We start from the raw sequence: 17,921 nt of genomic DNA, 5'->3' as shown, positions 1-17,921 counted from the left end.
GGACTGCTTGGAATGTTGGTCCATTTATTTTATTTATAATATTTAAAATGTTAACCTTCTAGAACCTTCTATAAATACATAAATATTTGCAGATAAAATGCTTAAGCACACCTCGTGCGATTCCTTGCCAAAAAAGTGCCAACTGCTGCGGCATAAACATATTTATGAATTTTCTATTCTGCATTGCGTTTTTGATTGTCATAAGTACGAATATGAATGGGAATCCTGCGCAAGGAGCGGGTTTGGGGCATCCCCGAAGACGAGGCTCATTTGCATTGGCACTGCGAACAAAGATGGAGGCTGCAGAATGGATGGCTGCTGCTGATTAACATAAAATTAAGCGTTCGAAAGGCATGCGGCAAATGGGCCTTTGGAATCCGGAATGTGGAGAGTGGGGAATGGGGAGTGGGGAATGGGGAATGGGGATGTAAGTTCCGGAATTGGGGGTGAGGATCCGGAATCCGGATCCAAATTGGAGTAGAAGCCATAGTCGTAGTGCTGGCTGGCTGGGCGCTGGCTGATAAGCCGAGGCGCGGCGATAAGCGCATTTAATTAGCATTAATTAAGGCGAATTGCGAGACGCGGCTGGGGCACAAAACTAACTAACAGCAGCTAGAGAAATAAACAGAAAAACAGAAATAAACTGGAATAAATAGGGCCCAAAAGCCGCGGGGGGTTTTGCGGAGAAGACCAGGCACCAGAGAGTTGTGAAAGTGAGCCAATGGAAATGGAAATGGCAATTGTACTTGGCAATCAATGGTTTTTGGAGCACGGCACGCGGCATGACAAATTGCGAATCGCTTTAGCTTGGCCTCCATCTGTCTCCATCGCCAAGTCCGTCTCCAAACTCCAACCCACTGGGTGTCGCCCTCGAGAAGCGGATGCCGGCGAAGCCGAGATGCTGGAAGACTGTGACACTGGGACACTGGGAAGCCGGAGCTCAAGTCGTCGATACACGGTAACATCAAGTGTCATAGCAACAGGGCACAGTGGGACTAAAGCGGTTGCAACTGAGTGGAAAGGTTAAAGCCTATCTGGTATCTGTTATTTAATAAAACTCTTTATAGTTATAGAAACTGAAATATTTATCAATGCAGATCTATTATGATAGAAACATTAACATCAGTTATTCCTACTAGTTTCATTTATTATATAGTTTCTATTATGATATACCAACATTAAAATCTGTGATATATATTAAATTATTCCTACTTGCTTCACAATATAATGTAAGCGAGCGAGCACCTGCTAGATCGTTTGAGTAGCGCTTTTTCAATCGATCGCAGACCACTGTGCGTCTGTGGGAGAATGAAAGACAGCGAGAAGAAAGCGGATTGCGTAATACCTGCCGCATGACATAAAGCCGGTGGCCCCGGCGATGAATGAGATGCGGAGAAAGGGAAAGGGGTGCCCCAAAACGGGTGGCTAGGTGGAAGAATGGGGGAGGGGCAGGGGAGGGAAGGGGGAAGACTGCGACTGGACCCGCATAATTGTGTGGCTACACTTGAAGTCAAGTTAAGGGCTATCTCTCTCCCGCTCTCTCTCTCCCGCTATCTCTCTTTCTTTCTGGCAGACAGACAGCCTGAGAAACTGAAACCGAAACCGAAATTGTGGGCGAGGCCTAGGCGCAGCAGCTCCAAATTCCAAAAAACAAAAAAAAAATGAAAAACAACATAAAATCAACAGCAGCATCAGCTCGACGACTACACCTCATGCCGTTGGAATGCAATTTCACTTCTTTAAATATTTTACCAATTGTTTCTGTGCGTGCCTGCGGCTCTGCCTCTCGGATCTGTATCTGTATCTTAGTCTGTATCTGTATCTGCGTCTTCGGATTGGATTGGACATGGATCGAAGGGATCAGGTTGGGGTTCGGATGCAGATGCAGTTGGAGTTGCAGTTGCAGTTGCAGTTGCAGGTTCAGGTGCAGATACAGATACAAGTGCAGTGGCAGGGGCGATGGTTAATGATTTCAATTAAAAATTATAAACACGCTATTCTTCACCATTTAATCCGGGAACAGAAACGCGCTTTGTGTTACTGCAAAAGTAATTAATGTTGTAACAGCGATACAATTTCAATTTTGCATCCATTATTTTTTAAATGATTAAATTGTCAAACAAATTATTGACGGTCAATAAGTTTGGTTAATGCCAAACCTGACAGCTCGTTTTAACAATGCAATCAACTGAAATGCCCTCTTACTATAAAATAGTTTTACTATGGTTTATGGCAAATTGCGTTGAACAAGATTTATTGCAAAGAGTATACTTATTATTTTCAAAAAAGAAACTTTCAGCTTTCTGCTAGGATTTAAATTCCAAATAAAAATCAAAGAAGTTTGTAAGATTAATTCATCAGCTTGATATGGAAATAAAGTGCCATGTAAATCGACTATATTTGGTAAACGAAAGAAACACCTACGCTGGCTCAAAACTCTTGATAAAGAAAGTAATTTAGGCCACTTAGTGAAAAAATGTCAATAGAAAGTTGTATTTGATTTGATTGGGTACTCAGATACAAATACATAAATACAAATTAATTTTAAATGTATTTTATGGAAGATGGAACACTATTTAATAGGGAATTGGCAGTTCGGCTTAGGAGGTGGCTGCTGCAATGGCAGTTTGTCTTCACTTTTGGGACCCTTATCACCATCGAGCTGGAGGGCTCTTTCCAATGAACCCATTTAGAGCCCGAAACGAAAGTAGCCATCAACGCAAGAGTCGAGGAAGTAAAAGCGCAAATAATTGCGACCGACCAGAAACAAAAAACAAAAAACTTTACCTTTACCCACACAATCTTGCGGGCACCAATAGATACAGATACACATGTACTTGTGGCATATATACAAATATATATTTATATATATTCGAGTATATATGTAAGGGGATATTTTAAATGTGTAATGACAAAAGCAACAGCGGGCAACAGATGCGGCCGAAAAATATTGCCACTTAGTTGAATGTTGCTGGTTTGCAGTTGTTGCAGTTGCTGTTGTTGCAGTTGCTGTTGTTGCTGCTGTTGCTGCTGTTGCTGCTGCAACTGGTCACATGCTGGCCATGCGGCACCCGCAAGATGCAACAGCAGGAAGTCCAAACTTGGCAGCAGCAGCAACTGTGAAGTAACCTGGCCAGGAGGGAAGAGGGTCACTAGTCGCCAAATGGATGGCGTCTGTCGTCTGGCGACTTGCGACTGGGTTGTGCGAATATTCGGATTTCATTCATACCCTAACAACGGGTATAGATGAGTATATATGTAAGTTTGCTGGTCACTTGGGGATTTTTTAGCAAAGCACTGAAAGTCTGTGAAGCTAACACTTCTCTTAAAGACAATAAATAGTATTTGCATCTTTAAAATATACATTTTTGTGGTAGGGTATTTAAAGGTTTGTCGCCTTCGGTGCAGACTTCCTTTCTGGTTTTCAACTGCAGTCCGTCAATAAGGGAGAAGGAGTGGATTCCCATTTTCATTCCCCGATTCGAGAAAGCCGTTTTCTGGATTTTTGTTTTGGCTGCAGAGTCTTGAGATAGCCATGGCGATCATGGTGATGATGTTGATGATGCTGCTGGGATGCAGATGAGGATTGGGATGACGATGACGATGACCGCGATGATGATGATGATGATGAAGATGGAGATGTTGACGATGGTGTGGCTGCCGCTGGGGCAAAATACAAATTCAGAGAAAAGAGTGGCCCAAGAAATGCAAATGAAAGCGAAATCGAGTCACGCGAAGGCCGCACATCTTCAGCTTCAACTTCAGCTCCATCTCCATCTCCATTTCCATTTCCCCCAGAAGACGCCGAAATACCCCTTTGTTCGCCAAGATGAAAACTTGATCTCTCTGGCGGCTGCAACTTCTTCAACAAGCTGAGAGCCGCAGCACTTTTATGACTCAACTTTGTGGAAAGCAGGGGGCAAAACCAAATAAAAAAAAAATCAAAAAGAGTTCCACTATCGGACATTGTGGCAAGTGTGTTGACATTGTTCTACAGCCGGTTGGCCCACTAAAGCGACTCATGAATATCGCAGAGCTCTTCATTTTGCAACCTAGAAAATTTGGCATGACTTTCGGAGGCGACGCGACTATTAAGTAATATGAAATGGAAATTATGTAAATACCATCATACATATTAATCGAAATAGAAATGGACTCGTATGAATTTAACATCGAAATTTGAATTAAGTAGAAAACACGAAACACGAATGCATGGTTGTAAACAAAATGGAAGAGTTTTAAAACGGATTTTAATTAGGCAGTTGAAAGTCGAATAAATCTTACATTTATTAAAGATGCAGTACTCGTTTTTAATTGATATATTCTCAAATAGGATTCTCGCAAATAATTATTAAGTTTGGCTGGAAATATTAGAAATATGTAGTTGTAAATGTTAGCCATACTTAAGCATATAATAATTTAAGAAAAACGTTGTTTTGTGGTTATATTTTCAAGGAAATGCTGGGGAAAATGCAACATTTTTCCAAACAAAAACCACTCGAAAAGTAAATAAGTACACGTATTGGTGCAGCCCATTTGCAACTCATGATGAAACTCCCTTGTTTTCCGGACTAACAACACTTGGCGATCATGAGGAAGCGTTCGTTTTTGGAAACCCATTAAGTTTAGTCATGTTTACACTGGTCAAGAGCCCCAGACTGAGTCACTTGAAAGTCAACACTCAAGTTGGTGTTCAAGGCAAGGCTCTGCACTTTGACAAGGATCCTCAACTTTGACTTGCAAAAAATGACACTTGGCATCGCGATGTTGCGAGAGATGGTTGGTGATGATGATGGGGCGGCGGACTTGCCCCATGTGGCAAGGTTGCTCCCAGCGCTTCGATGCCAAGGTATCGATGTGAAAATGTTGCAAAACTGGTCGCGAGAGAGGGAAAACCTCTCAGCTTCTTCTGTCCCTTAAAACTTGGCGGCACCTTGCTCCGGGTTTATGAAATTTCTTCACTTTCGGTTTCGATTCGGACTCAGACTCGGATTCGGATTCCGATTCCGATTCGGAATGGGAATCGGTTTCGGTTTCTACAGCGGCTGCGCGGCGGCAGCGCGGTCGACGCTTGGCCGGGCTATTACCTATATGAGCTGGCGTTATCATCTGAGCGGCAGCATTTTCAACTCGCGACTGACAAGCAGCGGTCGCCGTCGCCGATCCGTTGTCGAGAGATCAGATCCGTGATCTGAGTTTAAAACATCCCAATACGATCCGTACCGATTCGAACCGTTTCCGAACCGTGATCCCCCGTGATCCGTTTCGTGAGTGCGCCGCGCTTTAATTGCATTTTATTTTTTTTCCAATTTTTTTTTTTTTTAACGAGCTACGGATCCTTTTTGTGTGCAGTGCCTTCGACAATCGAATTGAATTCAAGTAACATTTTTTTTGTTCGAGTGCTTTTGTGCCGAGGATAACCACCCACAACCAGCAGCTGGCATGGTAAAGAATCGCTTTTCTAATTGGACTCGAGTGCAAAGGATTACGGAAGAAACTCAAACACAAGCCCAATTAGGGGAAAAGTCTATGGGCACTCGAGGGAAATGCCGGCGAAAGTAAAAGTTACCCGATCCCTTGGGGGCTCAAATAGATTTCCCAAAACTTTGGAAAAAAATCCGAGTGCACGGAAAACAAATTAGGATATTCAAGTGGGCAGATTATTGAAACTACAAAATTAGCAAAAAGGAATTTATAACTCACATTGAAAGAAGACAGTGCATCTAAATATATTTAGGTATTAGATAAACATCTAAAATCGAAATGCAGGACAGAATTGCCTATAGTTTCTGTGCAAATATACTTATTTTTTGTGGGTTGGCACGCCTGCGCCCTGACCCTTTGACCTTGTGACACGACCTCTGCTAATTGATGAGGGTTGCCCCGGGTTGGTCCAAACGAAAATTGATGCAGGACCCGGATTGCCTGGACCTGGCAAATCCTGGGCCAGATTATTCATTTGCTGGCAGAGGAGTTGGGCGAAAGCTGGGCCTCCTGTCTCCGGACATAATTTATTCATTATCGAAATTGATTCATAAATAATTTCGCATTCACATTTGCTCGCCGTTGGTGGGGCAAAGTGGTGGAGGAAATTTAATTAACGGAGATTACGATTCTCGACTTTTGGGAACAGAACAGGCAGCTGTGGCCAAAAACTTAGGGCCCCATCTTCCCACCCGCCAACCCTTTTTTGGCATTCCGGATTCGCTTCCCGGCTGAACTTTTGCCTCCTTTTCTGGCCCTCTCGTCTTCGAACTAAATGTACGTCTTCTCAGCGAGAGTGAAAGTTTTGCCGGTCCGTCTGTTTGTTTATATGTTGTTTTGTTGTTTTGTTGTTTTGTTGTTTTTTTTTTTGGTTGTTGCTGTAGTTGCTATAGCCTGGGTTTTATTTGTTTGCCGTCTGCCGTTGTTGTCAATTGTTTAGCATCAATAACAAATATTTGTGGGCTATGCTAATGAACAGAAATCGAACGGCGGCCAAAGAAAGCGGTGACTGAAGAAGTGACCGCCCGCAAAAACGGTGACCAGTGACAGGTGCTCAATTGTGGGTCACAAATGGCTGAGATCGAACTAAAAGCCATCCAGAAACGAGATAAATATGTATTCTTTCTCTTTGATTTTGCAACACACTTAATATAAATGAATCCCATATATATATTATATGTTTAAAATGTATTTGCGACCAAGTGGCTTAGTGACTTGTATACGGGCTGCAAAACCGATCCACAATGGAGTGGAGTTGCAAGTGGTGGCCACATGCGGGTCACTTCACACGGTCCACAGACAATGGGACCCCTCCCCCTTCACGCCCTTTGGCAAACATACGCCCATGCCCGACACACCATTACCAGCACCCCCTTTAATTGTTTGCCATTTCTTTTATAATGTATTTTCATTATGCGGCGCATAATTTCACTGCCAACATTTGTGACACCTACTCATCCCCACGAAGCGAACCTCACAGATACGCAGATACATGGAAATATTGAGATACAGCCGGAGCCAAGTGAAAGTTACCTTTTCGGCGCGGCTCTTTTTTTTTTTTTTATTTGAACTTTTTTGTATCTTCTTCTCCGTTTCGCCCGCTTATGACATTTTAACGCCGCTTCGCCGCTGGCCAAAAAGTACAAAATATAAAAAAAAACCCAAAAAAAAAGAGGAAAAAAAGCGAAAAGAAGTAACAACACATTTTGTTGCTCATTGTGGCAGTTGTATTCAATGCGCATCGCTGACCATTGAGGTGCACTTTTCCATTTCCAAAGATTTCTGATTGCCCGCATTATGCAATTCAGAAAGAGGCGATGCGATCATGGCAAATGGCATAATAACTTGGCTATTACAGTTGGCTACTAGTTTGTGATGACTCTGGTTTGATTCTTTCGCAGTCGGAATTTTCATCTTAAGCAATGTTGCAGGGTATTTGCATAGCATTTCTTATATCTGTGAGGTCAAGTGAAATGAACTTATATGCAAAACTTAAATGATACATATAAGATAAAAGCGAAACAATAACAAATAATGTGGGATAGTTACATAAATCCTAGAAATCGTCAACTAAATCGTTTATGGAAAAAGTTGTATTTACAAAATCCATGATTCATTGAGTACACAATTCACTCATCTTCACGATACCTTCACCTCTTACGCAACGAAACCATCACTTTCTTATATAAGGGCATTCCAGCTTCGTCACCTTTTTGCGGTCGATCCGCGTGCCTTTTGCCACTTTTATTGGCATCACATCACCACCACCGGCTACTAAATCGCGTGTTGTGCGTGGAATTTTGAAAGAAGCGCCGTTTTGATATCGTTTTTTTCTTTGTTTCTTTGGCCCGTTTTGATTGGCTTATTTGCCATTGTTGTTAAACATAAAACCAATTAAATACCCCCCTTCATTCCGATATTCGGTTATTTTTGGTGATTCTGTTTTGGCTTTTCAGTTGCCTGTTATTTTGTTACTTATTTAAGTGACACAAAGTCGCCAACTCGCCTGCTGAATTATTGATGATCATGACGAGCGGCGACATCCATAACGAATGTAATGATGATGATCATAATGGCGATGGTGGCAAGTCTGGCCGGGTTATGTTTTAATTAGAGCGTAATACGCCAACGTTTTCTGGGCAACCGCAATGCCAATTACACCGCGCAACAAACTTGGCCTTAATGGATTAATTAGCGCCTCCTCCGTTGCCCAAAAACAAAAAACAATTTATGATAAATGTTTTATGGCTCTCCAGTATTTAGCAATGTACTTAAGCTATGGTTGGTTTAACTATTTCTTAGGTAATAAAATAGGGTTCTATTAAAAGTTGTGTACAGTAATAATTTAAATTATATTACAGAGTTTGGCAATTAAATGGTTAAGCAATAGTCAAAGTTCATCTATTAAATGCAAATGCAAATGGTATTTTTTTAGTTTTAAATATGTTATCCAACTTGAACTTGCTGCACAGTGTTTTTTTCAGAGGGTTAAGTAAATCGAGGCGGCTCGTAGGTTTGCAAATTAGCGCATATAATGGTTACATACTTGGGCATGGGATTGGGATTAGGGCGACCCACACACACACACACACACACACACACGCACACACACACTGTCAGCAACTGACGGAAAACGACACCTGGCTGAAATGGCAAGCGAATTGAGGACCTGTGAGCGGCGACCTGTGACCCGTGACCTCTGACAAGCCTTGACAAGTTGCCGGCGGCCGAAAAGGTCACCGAGACAGCTAACAAATGGGTAGCGGTTAAAAGGGGTTGAGGCCGGATGGCCGAGATAACTGAGATGGCCGAGATGGCCGAGATGGATGGCAACTGGAGACACTTTTGTGCGGATGCCACTCAATGAATATTACGATGTCGGTTAGCCGACTGACTAACCCGTCATATTACAACTCCTGTTGCAATCATTTGTTACATTTATGAACAAAAATTGTCACTTTAACAAGCTGAAGCTTATATACCCATCCAGTTATATGATACCTTTAATTAGGCATTTATTAGTTAAGCTAGAAACATACAAAGTTTGGGGATCTTGTGCTTTATCTGTGCACATTTATATAATGGGTTTTTTTAATTTAAAGCAGAGGATAGGGAATTAATTTAGTCACTTTCAATTGCCGTTTTTATTCAATATTTTTGCGAGTTTTGTAAGCTGGATTTTCTGAGTTATGTTTTCTATGGCTTGGCTTGAAGGAGATTAACTTCCGGTCCAATCGCTTGGGGCCAACTATTTTCCCGCCAGATGCTATCTTGACAAATGACTGACCCACACTAACCGCTCCTTCCCTCCACCAGATGCTGCTCCGCCTGACTTTGCTGACCGCCTGCTGCTTCTGCGCCGCCCAGGCGGTGGTGCATGGCAAGGATGTGAAGCGCCGCGAGGCGGGATTCGACACATATGGTCCGCCGCCACGCCCTGCACCACAGTACGGCCCACCGCCGCAGCAGCAGCACGTGCCCCACCGGGAATACGGTGTGCCGCAGCAGATTCCCTTCCGGGAGTACGGTCCGCCGGCCATCAAATACGGCCCACCCAAGCTGAACTTCCTGGGAGGCGGCGGTGGAGGCGGTGGCGGCGGTAGCTCGCTGCACGAGCAGATCAAGACGCACTTCGGAGTGCCCAAACCCTTCTACGGACCGCCGCACATCCAGCACAAGCCGGCACCACAGTACGGCCCACCACCACCGAAGCCAGCACCACAGTACGGTCCACCGCCGCAGCCAGCCCCACAGTATGGTCCACCACCACCAAAGCCGGCGCCTCAGTACGGTCCACCGCCACCACAGTACGGTCCACCACCACCGCCGCTGAAGATCCAGCACCGCCCGGCTCCACAATACGGGCCACCGAAACTGCAGTATGGTCCACCACCACCACCACCACAGCTGCTGCCCTCGCCGCACGCGGCACCACTCTTCAAGCCCGCCCACCAGCCAGCCACCTCGTACGGACCACCTGCCTCCGGACCGCTGAACCTGCCGCCCAAGCAGATCTTCGATGCCCCGCCACCGAACTACGGACCACCGCCACTGCCCGTGGCCCTGCCCGGCAACGGCAATGGACCGGCCACCACGATTATACTGACCGGCGGACACTCCAGGCCGAGTGGACCCAGTGGACCCGGGCCAGTGAAGCAGGTGCAGATCCAGATCGACTCGTCGGGACACACACACAGTGTTAGCGGATCCCAGGCGCCATTCCACACGGCCTGCGATGGCTGGAAACCGATCCCGGCGCCAGTGGGTGCCTACGTGGAGCAGAACCACATCGAGACGCAGGGTGGCTACAGCCAGGTGGCCCAGGGACATGTTGGATCCACCTTTGGAACGCAGTACAGCTTGGGCGTTGGTGCCACTGGAAGCGGCAGTGGTGGCAGCATCATCGACGGCCTCACTGACGAACAGCTCGTGGCAGTGGCGCTACAAGGTGGCGGCGATGGAGCCAATGTGATCACCGGACCAGGAGGCAACTCCATTGAAGCGGAAGCCTTGCAGGTGCGTTTGAAGACTAACCCCGGGACTAGCTTCTTACCTCCTGCATATTCCTTTCTAATAACACTCAATTCACAGGCCGCCATTGGTTCCCTGGATGATTCGTATTCGAAGCCTCCATCGGATTCCTTCGCTCCCGGTTCTGTGCATGCCCAGAAGTACCAGACTATCGGACACTCCGGACCTCCACCACCACCACCAAGTGGTAACTACGGACCTCCACCACCACCACCAAGTGGTAACTACGGACCTCCACCACCACCACCAAGTGGTAACTATGGACCACCACCACCAAGTGGAATCTACGGACCTCCACCACCACCACCAAGTGGTAACTACGGACCTCCACCACCACAGTTTGCAGCCCTCACCAGCAGCAGCAGCAGCCACGCCCACTCGCAGTCGCAATCCAATGTTAACATCCAGTACGGACCACCATCCGGCAATCCCCAGCCCTTCCCGCAGCACGGAGCCGGTCAGCCCAACAAGCCGGTGGCTTATCGTCCACCCGTGCCCGCTGGTCTCCTGGAGTCCATTGGAGCCACCGTCCAGCATCTGGATCAGTTCGGTGTAAAGCCACAGCAGCAGCCACAGACCTATATACCCCCAGCGGCCAATGAGATTCCCGTTTCCGGATCTGCGCCACAGCCACTACCATCGCCACAGGCTCTTTACCAGCCACCACCACCACCGCCGCCACCATCCGCGCCCCAGTTGAGCCTGCAGCAGCAGCTGCCTGCCCCACAGCCCGGTCCCGTCTTCATTCACCAGAAGCAGTTCGGACCACCGGGACCACCGCCACCACCGGAGCCACAGTACCTGCCGCCGCCACCACCACCAGTGGCCAATGTGCGACCACTGGGACCACCACCACCACCACCCACTCAGCAGTACCTGCCCGCCGCGCCATCTGGACCACTCTTCTACCAGCAGCAACAGCAGCAGCAGCAGCACCACCACTCGGAGAACAGCTACAGCGCATCGCAGTTCCACTCCCAAGGACTCCCATTGCCGCAGCAGGCTCCCCGCTTCAATCTGCAGCAAGTGCAGCAGGTGCAGCAGCAGCAGCCCATCATCGTCCACGATTGCGGTCATGGTCCGAATCTGGTGAGCAGCAATGGCTACCAGGTGCAGCAGCAACAGCAACAGCAACTGCAGCTGGTGCAGCAGCAGCAGCAGCAACACTTTGGCAGCGTATCCGCCGCATCCGCCGGTGCCTACAATGCCATCTCGCAGAGCATCCCGGTGGCGGAGCAGCACACCCAGCAATTGGTCACCGGACCGGCGGACAGCTATGGTCCACCGCCATCTGGCAATGACTTGGACTACGACCACACTGGTTATGCATCGCAGAAGAATGCGGTGGCAGCACTGCCCGATGGCACCGATCCCCATCAGCTTCCCGGTTTGGATGGACTCGATGTTCTGTCCGCCCAGAAATCGCAGAGCATTCAGCTGAACGGACAGCAGCCGACGCAGAACTTCCAGGTGCAGTTCGGTGGTTCCCTGAACAATGCCCCTGGTGTCGCCCATGGCGATGCCAATCACGAGGAGATCCTGTCCCAAGGTCTGCTGCAGTCCATCCTCACGGCCATCGAACAGCCCAGCCAGCAGCAGCAGCAGCAGCAGAATCTTCCCCAGAACCATAAGGCCCAGAGTCGCTCCGATGAGCACGATCACGAGCATGAAAACGATCAGGATCTGGCCAATGCCGATGAGAATGATGAGGAGCAGGAGCAGTCGATTAGCTCCTCCAATCGCGTGGAGGTGCGCGTCCTGCCGGAGAATCCCGATAACGAGGAGGAGACCCCCGCCGAAGTCAAGGAGATCGAACCGATCGTGGTCAACGAGGAGGAGGCCAAGCATTAGTCAGTCACTAGTTAGCATCGAACTCATCAGCGCCGCTTGAACCTATTTATTGCTGCCTCATCATCATCAACTAAGAGCTAAGTGCTCCATCTGTCCCCCAGTTGCCATAAAGTGAAAGTCCAGGGGACAGGGGGGGGGCATCCATTAAAACAAAGAAATAACAAAAACAAAAAAAAAATAATGACACAAACACACACACACACAAAGAGAACCAAGAAGCTAGCATGCGAATCGACGAGGGGATGCCCCGTGGCGTGAAAAGTGCCTTTTCATGCTCGCAGCTCGTGTATAAAAGTTATTTAAAATAAATAATTAATTTATTATAGCATTGTATTGTATTTTATGCTTTAAACAATAAATAAATATGTATATGTATACAGAGAAAAAGCGCTTTGTGCAACTCGAACTCGAAGTGGAAAGCCGCCACCGTCGAGTGCAAGTCATCTAAAAGCGCAAATGTCAGTCAATGGCATGCAAAAGGGCGAACAACTACATGATGACCCAAGGCAAATGAACTGGGGGTCGTGGATTTTGAAGGGTTTGGGGGGTTTGGCTGTCTTTAAAATGCCGACAAAGAGCTAAGCGGACAGCACTTACAACTGCAAGTGTTACCAAAATAGCCAGGTTGCTTAATAATATCTCAGTGATTAAGTTTCAGTCTATATTAACGCATTCATTCTTAAGCAAATATTTGTTAGCTTAGTAACCAAGCTAAATAATCGCTTAGTCTATTTTATGAATATTTATTGACTTACCAGAATTACTCGAAGTTTATCGCTGCCTATTTTTCCATTTTTTTTCCTCTTTCGTCCACCGAAAGTTTAATTAATAATTTTTCAACTTTTTGGCCAGAATTTCAAAGGGTCGCGAGCTCAAGTTTTCTCACGCTCAATTCCGATTCCGATTCCTCTTCCAATTCCATTTCAATTCATGGACATCCGCATCCGCATCCGTATCCGCAGAGAAATCGACTGCCCGCCAAAGAGCAACAAGAAACAATAAAAGACATTAAATTAATTAAATTAGCCATAAACAAAGCGAAAGGTGATTAATTAACTAGAAATTTATACCGTTACATAACCGAGGGAAAAGGCATGAAAGACGTGCCCGGCTTCAGGCCAGTGGGTGGTTGGGTGGTTGGGTTGGTAAGTGGAGCTGGGCGTCGCTGGGTGGGTGGGTTAGGTGCTGAAGCTCTCGCCGCTTTATTTACCCATTCATTAATATTTGGTTGCTTCAGTTTGGGCCTCGACATGGACTCGCCTTGCTACTGATTTCGTTTCGTACACCTACACTGAGAGAAAAAACAAGCCAAAAGCACACAAAAGCTAAGGCATTGAAAATAATATTTATATTATATATTTTATTATTTTTTGAATAAAATAGAAACGCATGAATGACTTGACTGAAGATTAGTATTTTAAATCGTTATGTTTTTTTTTGCTGTGCATATTCTGACTTCTACTTCATTTTTGCCCCATTTCCGTTCCACGTAGCCGCCACCTTTGTTTGCCGAGGCGTCGAAGGGAACTGGCGGACGGAAGGCTCGTCAGACGGACAGAATGACGAACGGACGGACAGGCGGACGGACGGACAGATGGAGGCCAATGGGAAAGGGGCGGAGGAAGAAGTTGGTGATGGCGATGGTCCGCTGGCAGGGCTTTCATTTAGTTTGCGCACTTTTAATTAATGTTATTAAAAAGTCAAAATGAGCAGCACCTAGATGGGCTTTGTCGATGTGCGGAGGCCCTATTCTTCGTGGAATCGCAGGAGCAATTGGATGCAATTCAAACGAATAAAGTATTTTTTGGCGAAAGGTAAGACTCGGACTTACAACCATTTTAATTACTCTATTCTACGGCTTACTGCAAAAAGGAATAAACTAGTCAGTAGTAAAAAATGCATAATTTTGAATTCACATTCTATATATATAATTCCGACTGCCCAGAACCACAAATTAAGGCCATGAGAATGATACTTTAAAACCAGCTGGGAGGCTCTTTCGAAACACTTTAAATCGAAATTCATGGGGAATTCAGATGCAAGTGGACAAGTTGTTGCATGTATTTGCTGTGGCTTCGATTCTCACTTATTTCCATTAACTTTCGCAATTTGACTTTCGTCATGGCCATTGCCATTCGGTGGTGGGGGCCAATGCCTGATCGGCTGCCAATTGTGTAAATTTGTCATTTCAGTCAGCGAAAACGCGAAAAATGTAATTTGCAGCAACAATTGGGGGAAAGTGGTATTTTGATTAATCGTCGATTTGCATGCGAATGCGGAAATCCAACAAAAGTCCCGTCAAGAAAATCAATTCATATAAAAGGAGCAAATTAAATGAACATTTTGTATTCACACTATTTTCGTATGCTCTTTAGCCAAAACAAATGAAATAGTCGTTTCTCTTTCCAGATAATTAATAGTTTTTAGATAAATATATTTTCCAGAATAGATTTAGAGATATTGAAAAACTGAAGATGGAATCTTTTAGTTGAAGATGCTCACCTGGTTTTAAGCTCCTTCATGCTGTAGAGTATACCAACAACTTCCTGCGAGATAAAACTATAAAGAGTTCGCGAAAAACCAGACTGAACGAGTGGTAAAATAAAAATAAAAATAAATATAAAAAGCACTACAGCAGGCATAAAATGGAAGAGTCCTGAAAATGGTGTTGATTTTTCAGTATTTTATTGTTGTGTTTTTTGTATTCTCCTTTACTCTTGATTTTTTATTTACCATGCGGTGTTTTCGAAGGGACGCTCGTCCTGTTTACACGGCGTATACGTAATACGCATTACGTATACGCAGAACCTATTTGAACGGTAGCTGAAAAGTGCGGGTATCGGTGTTTTGTTGTTGGTCCTGCACTTGAGTATTTGGTCAGTACCCATGCATTGGCCTGTATCTGCAAGTCGCGGATCGGTTTCTTGGCCACGTTATGTTTTTTTTTTTTTGGCAAGAGGGAGTGGAAGTGGATGCCTATGGCAATCGGGCAAATGGTTCGCCTACTTTTGCGAGTGTTGCGAGTGCTGGGTGTTTGTTTGCTCTGGTCACGCAGAAATGGGGCGACCCTAATTACAGTTAATTGGTGCCTGCTGAAGAATGGAATGGGTGCTTTCCAATGGTCGTTCGGTCGGTTGGTGGCCAGGGAGTTTTCCTGAGCTGATGGGCCAAAGCTTATACGCACTGCGCGCGACAGGGCAAAAATACACAATTTTCCACTTTGTACTAATCAAGAACTCATTATCCTTCATTATGCTTTTCAAGCTGCCGTGTCGGCGTCGTCCTTCCGCCATCCTCCTCACCCCCCACCCATATCCTTTTACCCCCATCCTAATGTCGCCGGCGCAGCTGCAATTGCAATGCGTCGACGCCGGCGACGTGAACCTTGCCCCACACACACACAGAGGGAAAAAAAAGAGTAAGTCAGCACAAGCAGATCAGCTAATCAAGTTGCTAACTACCTTGGCAGATGAGTTGGAAAATTCTCACTGTCATCTGACATAAGAACACCAGAGTGTTAAGGGCTATTCAAGCGGCTTTATGGCTGATTTGATAGACGTCTTAGCGCACTTTTCTCACTGTGCATCCTTTCTATATTATCCTTGTGTCGGCTCCACGGGAACCATCATTCAAGTGGTCGGTCACTCTGGTTTGGCTTGGTTTGTTCTGCTTTTGCTTTTGCTTTTACTTGGCGGCGAATGGGAGCCCGCAACTGCTGAGCTTAAATTATGCACAATTTTATAAATGCCACGGCAAATGTCGACACAAATACGAGCACACCAGCCTGATGCCTGATGGCCAGGGAATAAATGTTGGCTAAGGGTGGCTACCCACCCAAGAACGCAGCACATGGGGGCACACATGAGCACTTAGCCAGGACGTGACTGCGGTCAGCATAAATAACAGGTCAAGGCGTTCGCTGCGCTAGAGAACGCTGAAGAACAAGGAGCTTGGAGCTTGGAACTTGGAGCTTGGAGCTGCACAAGGAGACCCCAGCTCATGTGGATCCTTTGAGCGATTACACCAGTTGTCCAGGGAAGTGAATGTGCCATATTTCCAGTCAGCAACACTTGCGGAGAAAGAAATAACTAAAAGTTTACCTAGACTTAAATAATCGAATTCCCCTACTGAGTTTCATTATCTAAAATTTAAGGTAGACAGCATACAGGTTGTAAACTGAATCTATTTATATATTATTATTACAATTGCTTATCATAAAAATAAAACATCGTGCTTAGAAATACTTCAATGTAGCCACTGATCTTCTACGATTCAAAACTAAACAGCTATTTGAGCTGAACTGTCATTTTGTGAGTCTGATAATCTACTTTTTACAAGAGTTGCCCATACCGATACATAATATTGAACGACTTGATTGTATGCTTATTAAGATCTACATTTTTCTATCATTATTAACAATTGTCTTTCTGTATTGTAGGTTTTAGGTAATTTCTCCTATATCAACTAAACCCATAAACGTCACAGAACTACTTTAAGTACCTCGACCGCATAGCATCAATAACTGGGGTTACATGGCGTAAGTGCCGCCCGAGGCAAGGACCTCGCCGAGTCCTTATGCTGACCCACTGCGGCGCCGTGTCAATGTGCCTTTAATGAACGCATTTATGCCAAATGGCTCTCGCCGAGGAGGGCAAATAAAAAAAAAAACAAAAAAAATAAAAAGAAGAAAATGAAAATGAAATATTCTACCCAGCAGAAAACTGGGAGGCTTTCGAAGGAGCAAAATGAAAAGCGCTAATAAAGTGCACTTGTCGCCGCGAAAAAGGCGAACAGCAACAACTAATGGCCATTGGCCAGCAAACACCAACCCATCCTCCTGGCCGCCGCCCATTTTCTTCTTTCTCGTGAGGGCAGGAGGGGGGCGTGGCACAGCCTTGTTTACTGCTGGCCAAAAAACAAGGACACTGGGAGGGAAAGCGTTTCTAATTTCAGTCTGTGGCGCATAAATCTTGACTCCTGGCAAAAGGAAGCCAGTCGAGCAGCCAAGCAGCCAAGCAAACAGCCAGCTAGGATACTCGTATCTCTGCCCAATGTCCACCCACTGCAGTTGGTTAAAAATTATTGTTATTGCTGCGAGTGTTTGTTAAAATTTTTGCAATTAAGTTTCAATCCCGGCAGCCAAGGCGTCCATTACAAACCGTTTAGTTGGCCATTCGATGGAGCAGGTCAGGCAATCCCCACTCCCCACGATTCCCAAGATGAGTGGAGCTCATGCATTTATTCATTTCATTTTGTTTAAGTGACCTCTTGGCCCGGCCAGCGCGTGACCTTTGACCGGGGGCGAGCTCAGGTGAGAATGGGTGGGTGGGCCAAGGTGGGTGTGATGATGTTTAATGACTGCACGTAGTCGCATGTGTGAAATGTGTGCTTGTGTGTGTTGTGTGTGTTTGTGTGCTTGTGTGCCTGGCACACTTCATTAAATGCGCATATAATTTGCAACTCGCACTGAACTTCGAACCCGCTTTTAATTGCCCACAGGTCAAAAGGGCACCGTGGAAAAAGCAGTGGCATCAGATTGCAAATATGTGCCAGAA

General features: G+C 45.7%; 1 protein-coding gene across 1 annotated transcript; it reads left to right on the top strand.

The window, feature by feature from the left end:
• The first annotated feature begins 5,116 nt into the window (after positions 1-5,116).
• LOC6524727 (trithorax group protein osa) lies at positions 5,117-12,691 on the top strand. Its single transcript, XM_002100535.3, has 3 exons — positions 5,117-5,445; positions 9,301-10,500; positions 10,576-12,691. The coding sequence occupies exons 1-3, from the start codon at positions 5,443-5,445 to the stop codon at positions 12,364-12,366; spliced, it is 2,994 nt and encodes a 997-aa protein (XP_002100571.1). The 5' UTR covers positions 5,117-5,442; the 3' UTR covers positions 12,367-12,691.
• The last annotated feature ends 5,230 nt before the right edge of the window (positions 12,692-17,921 follow it).

The sequence above is a fragment of the Drosophila yakuba genome, chromosome X, assembly GCF_016746365.2.
Source record: "Drosophila yakuba strain Tai18E2 chromosome X, Prin_Dyak_Tai18E2_2.1, whole genome shotgun sequence".
NCBI classification, from domain to species: domain Eukaryota; kingdom Metazoa; phylum Arthropoda; class Insecta; order Diptera; family Drosophilidae; genus Drosophila; species Drosophila yakuba.
This window is presented reverse-complemented; position numbering and strand designations above follow the sequence as displayed.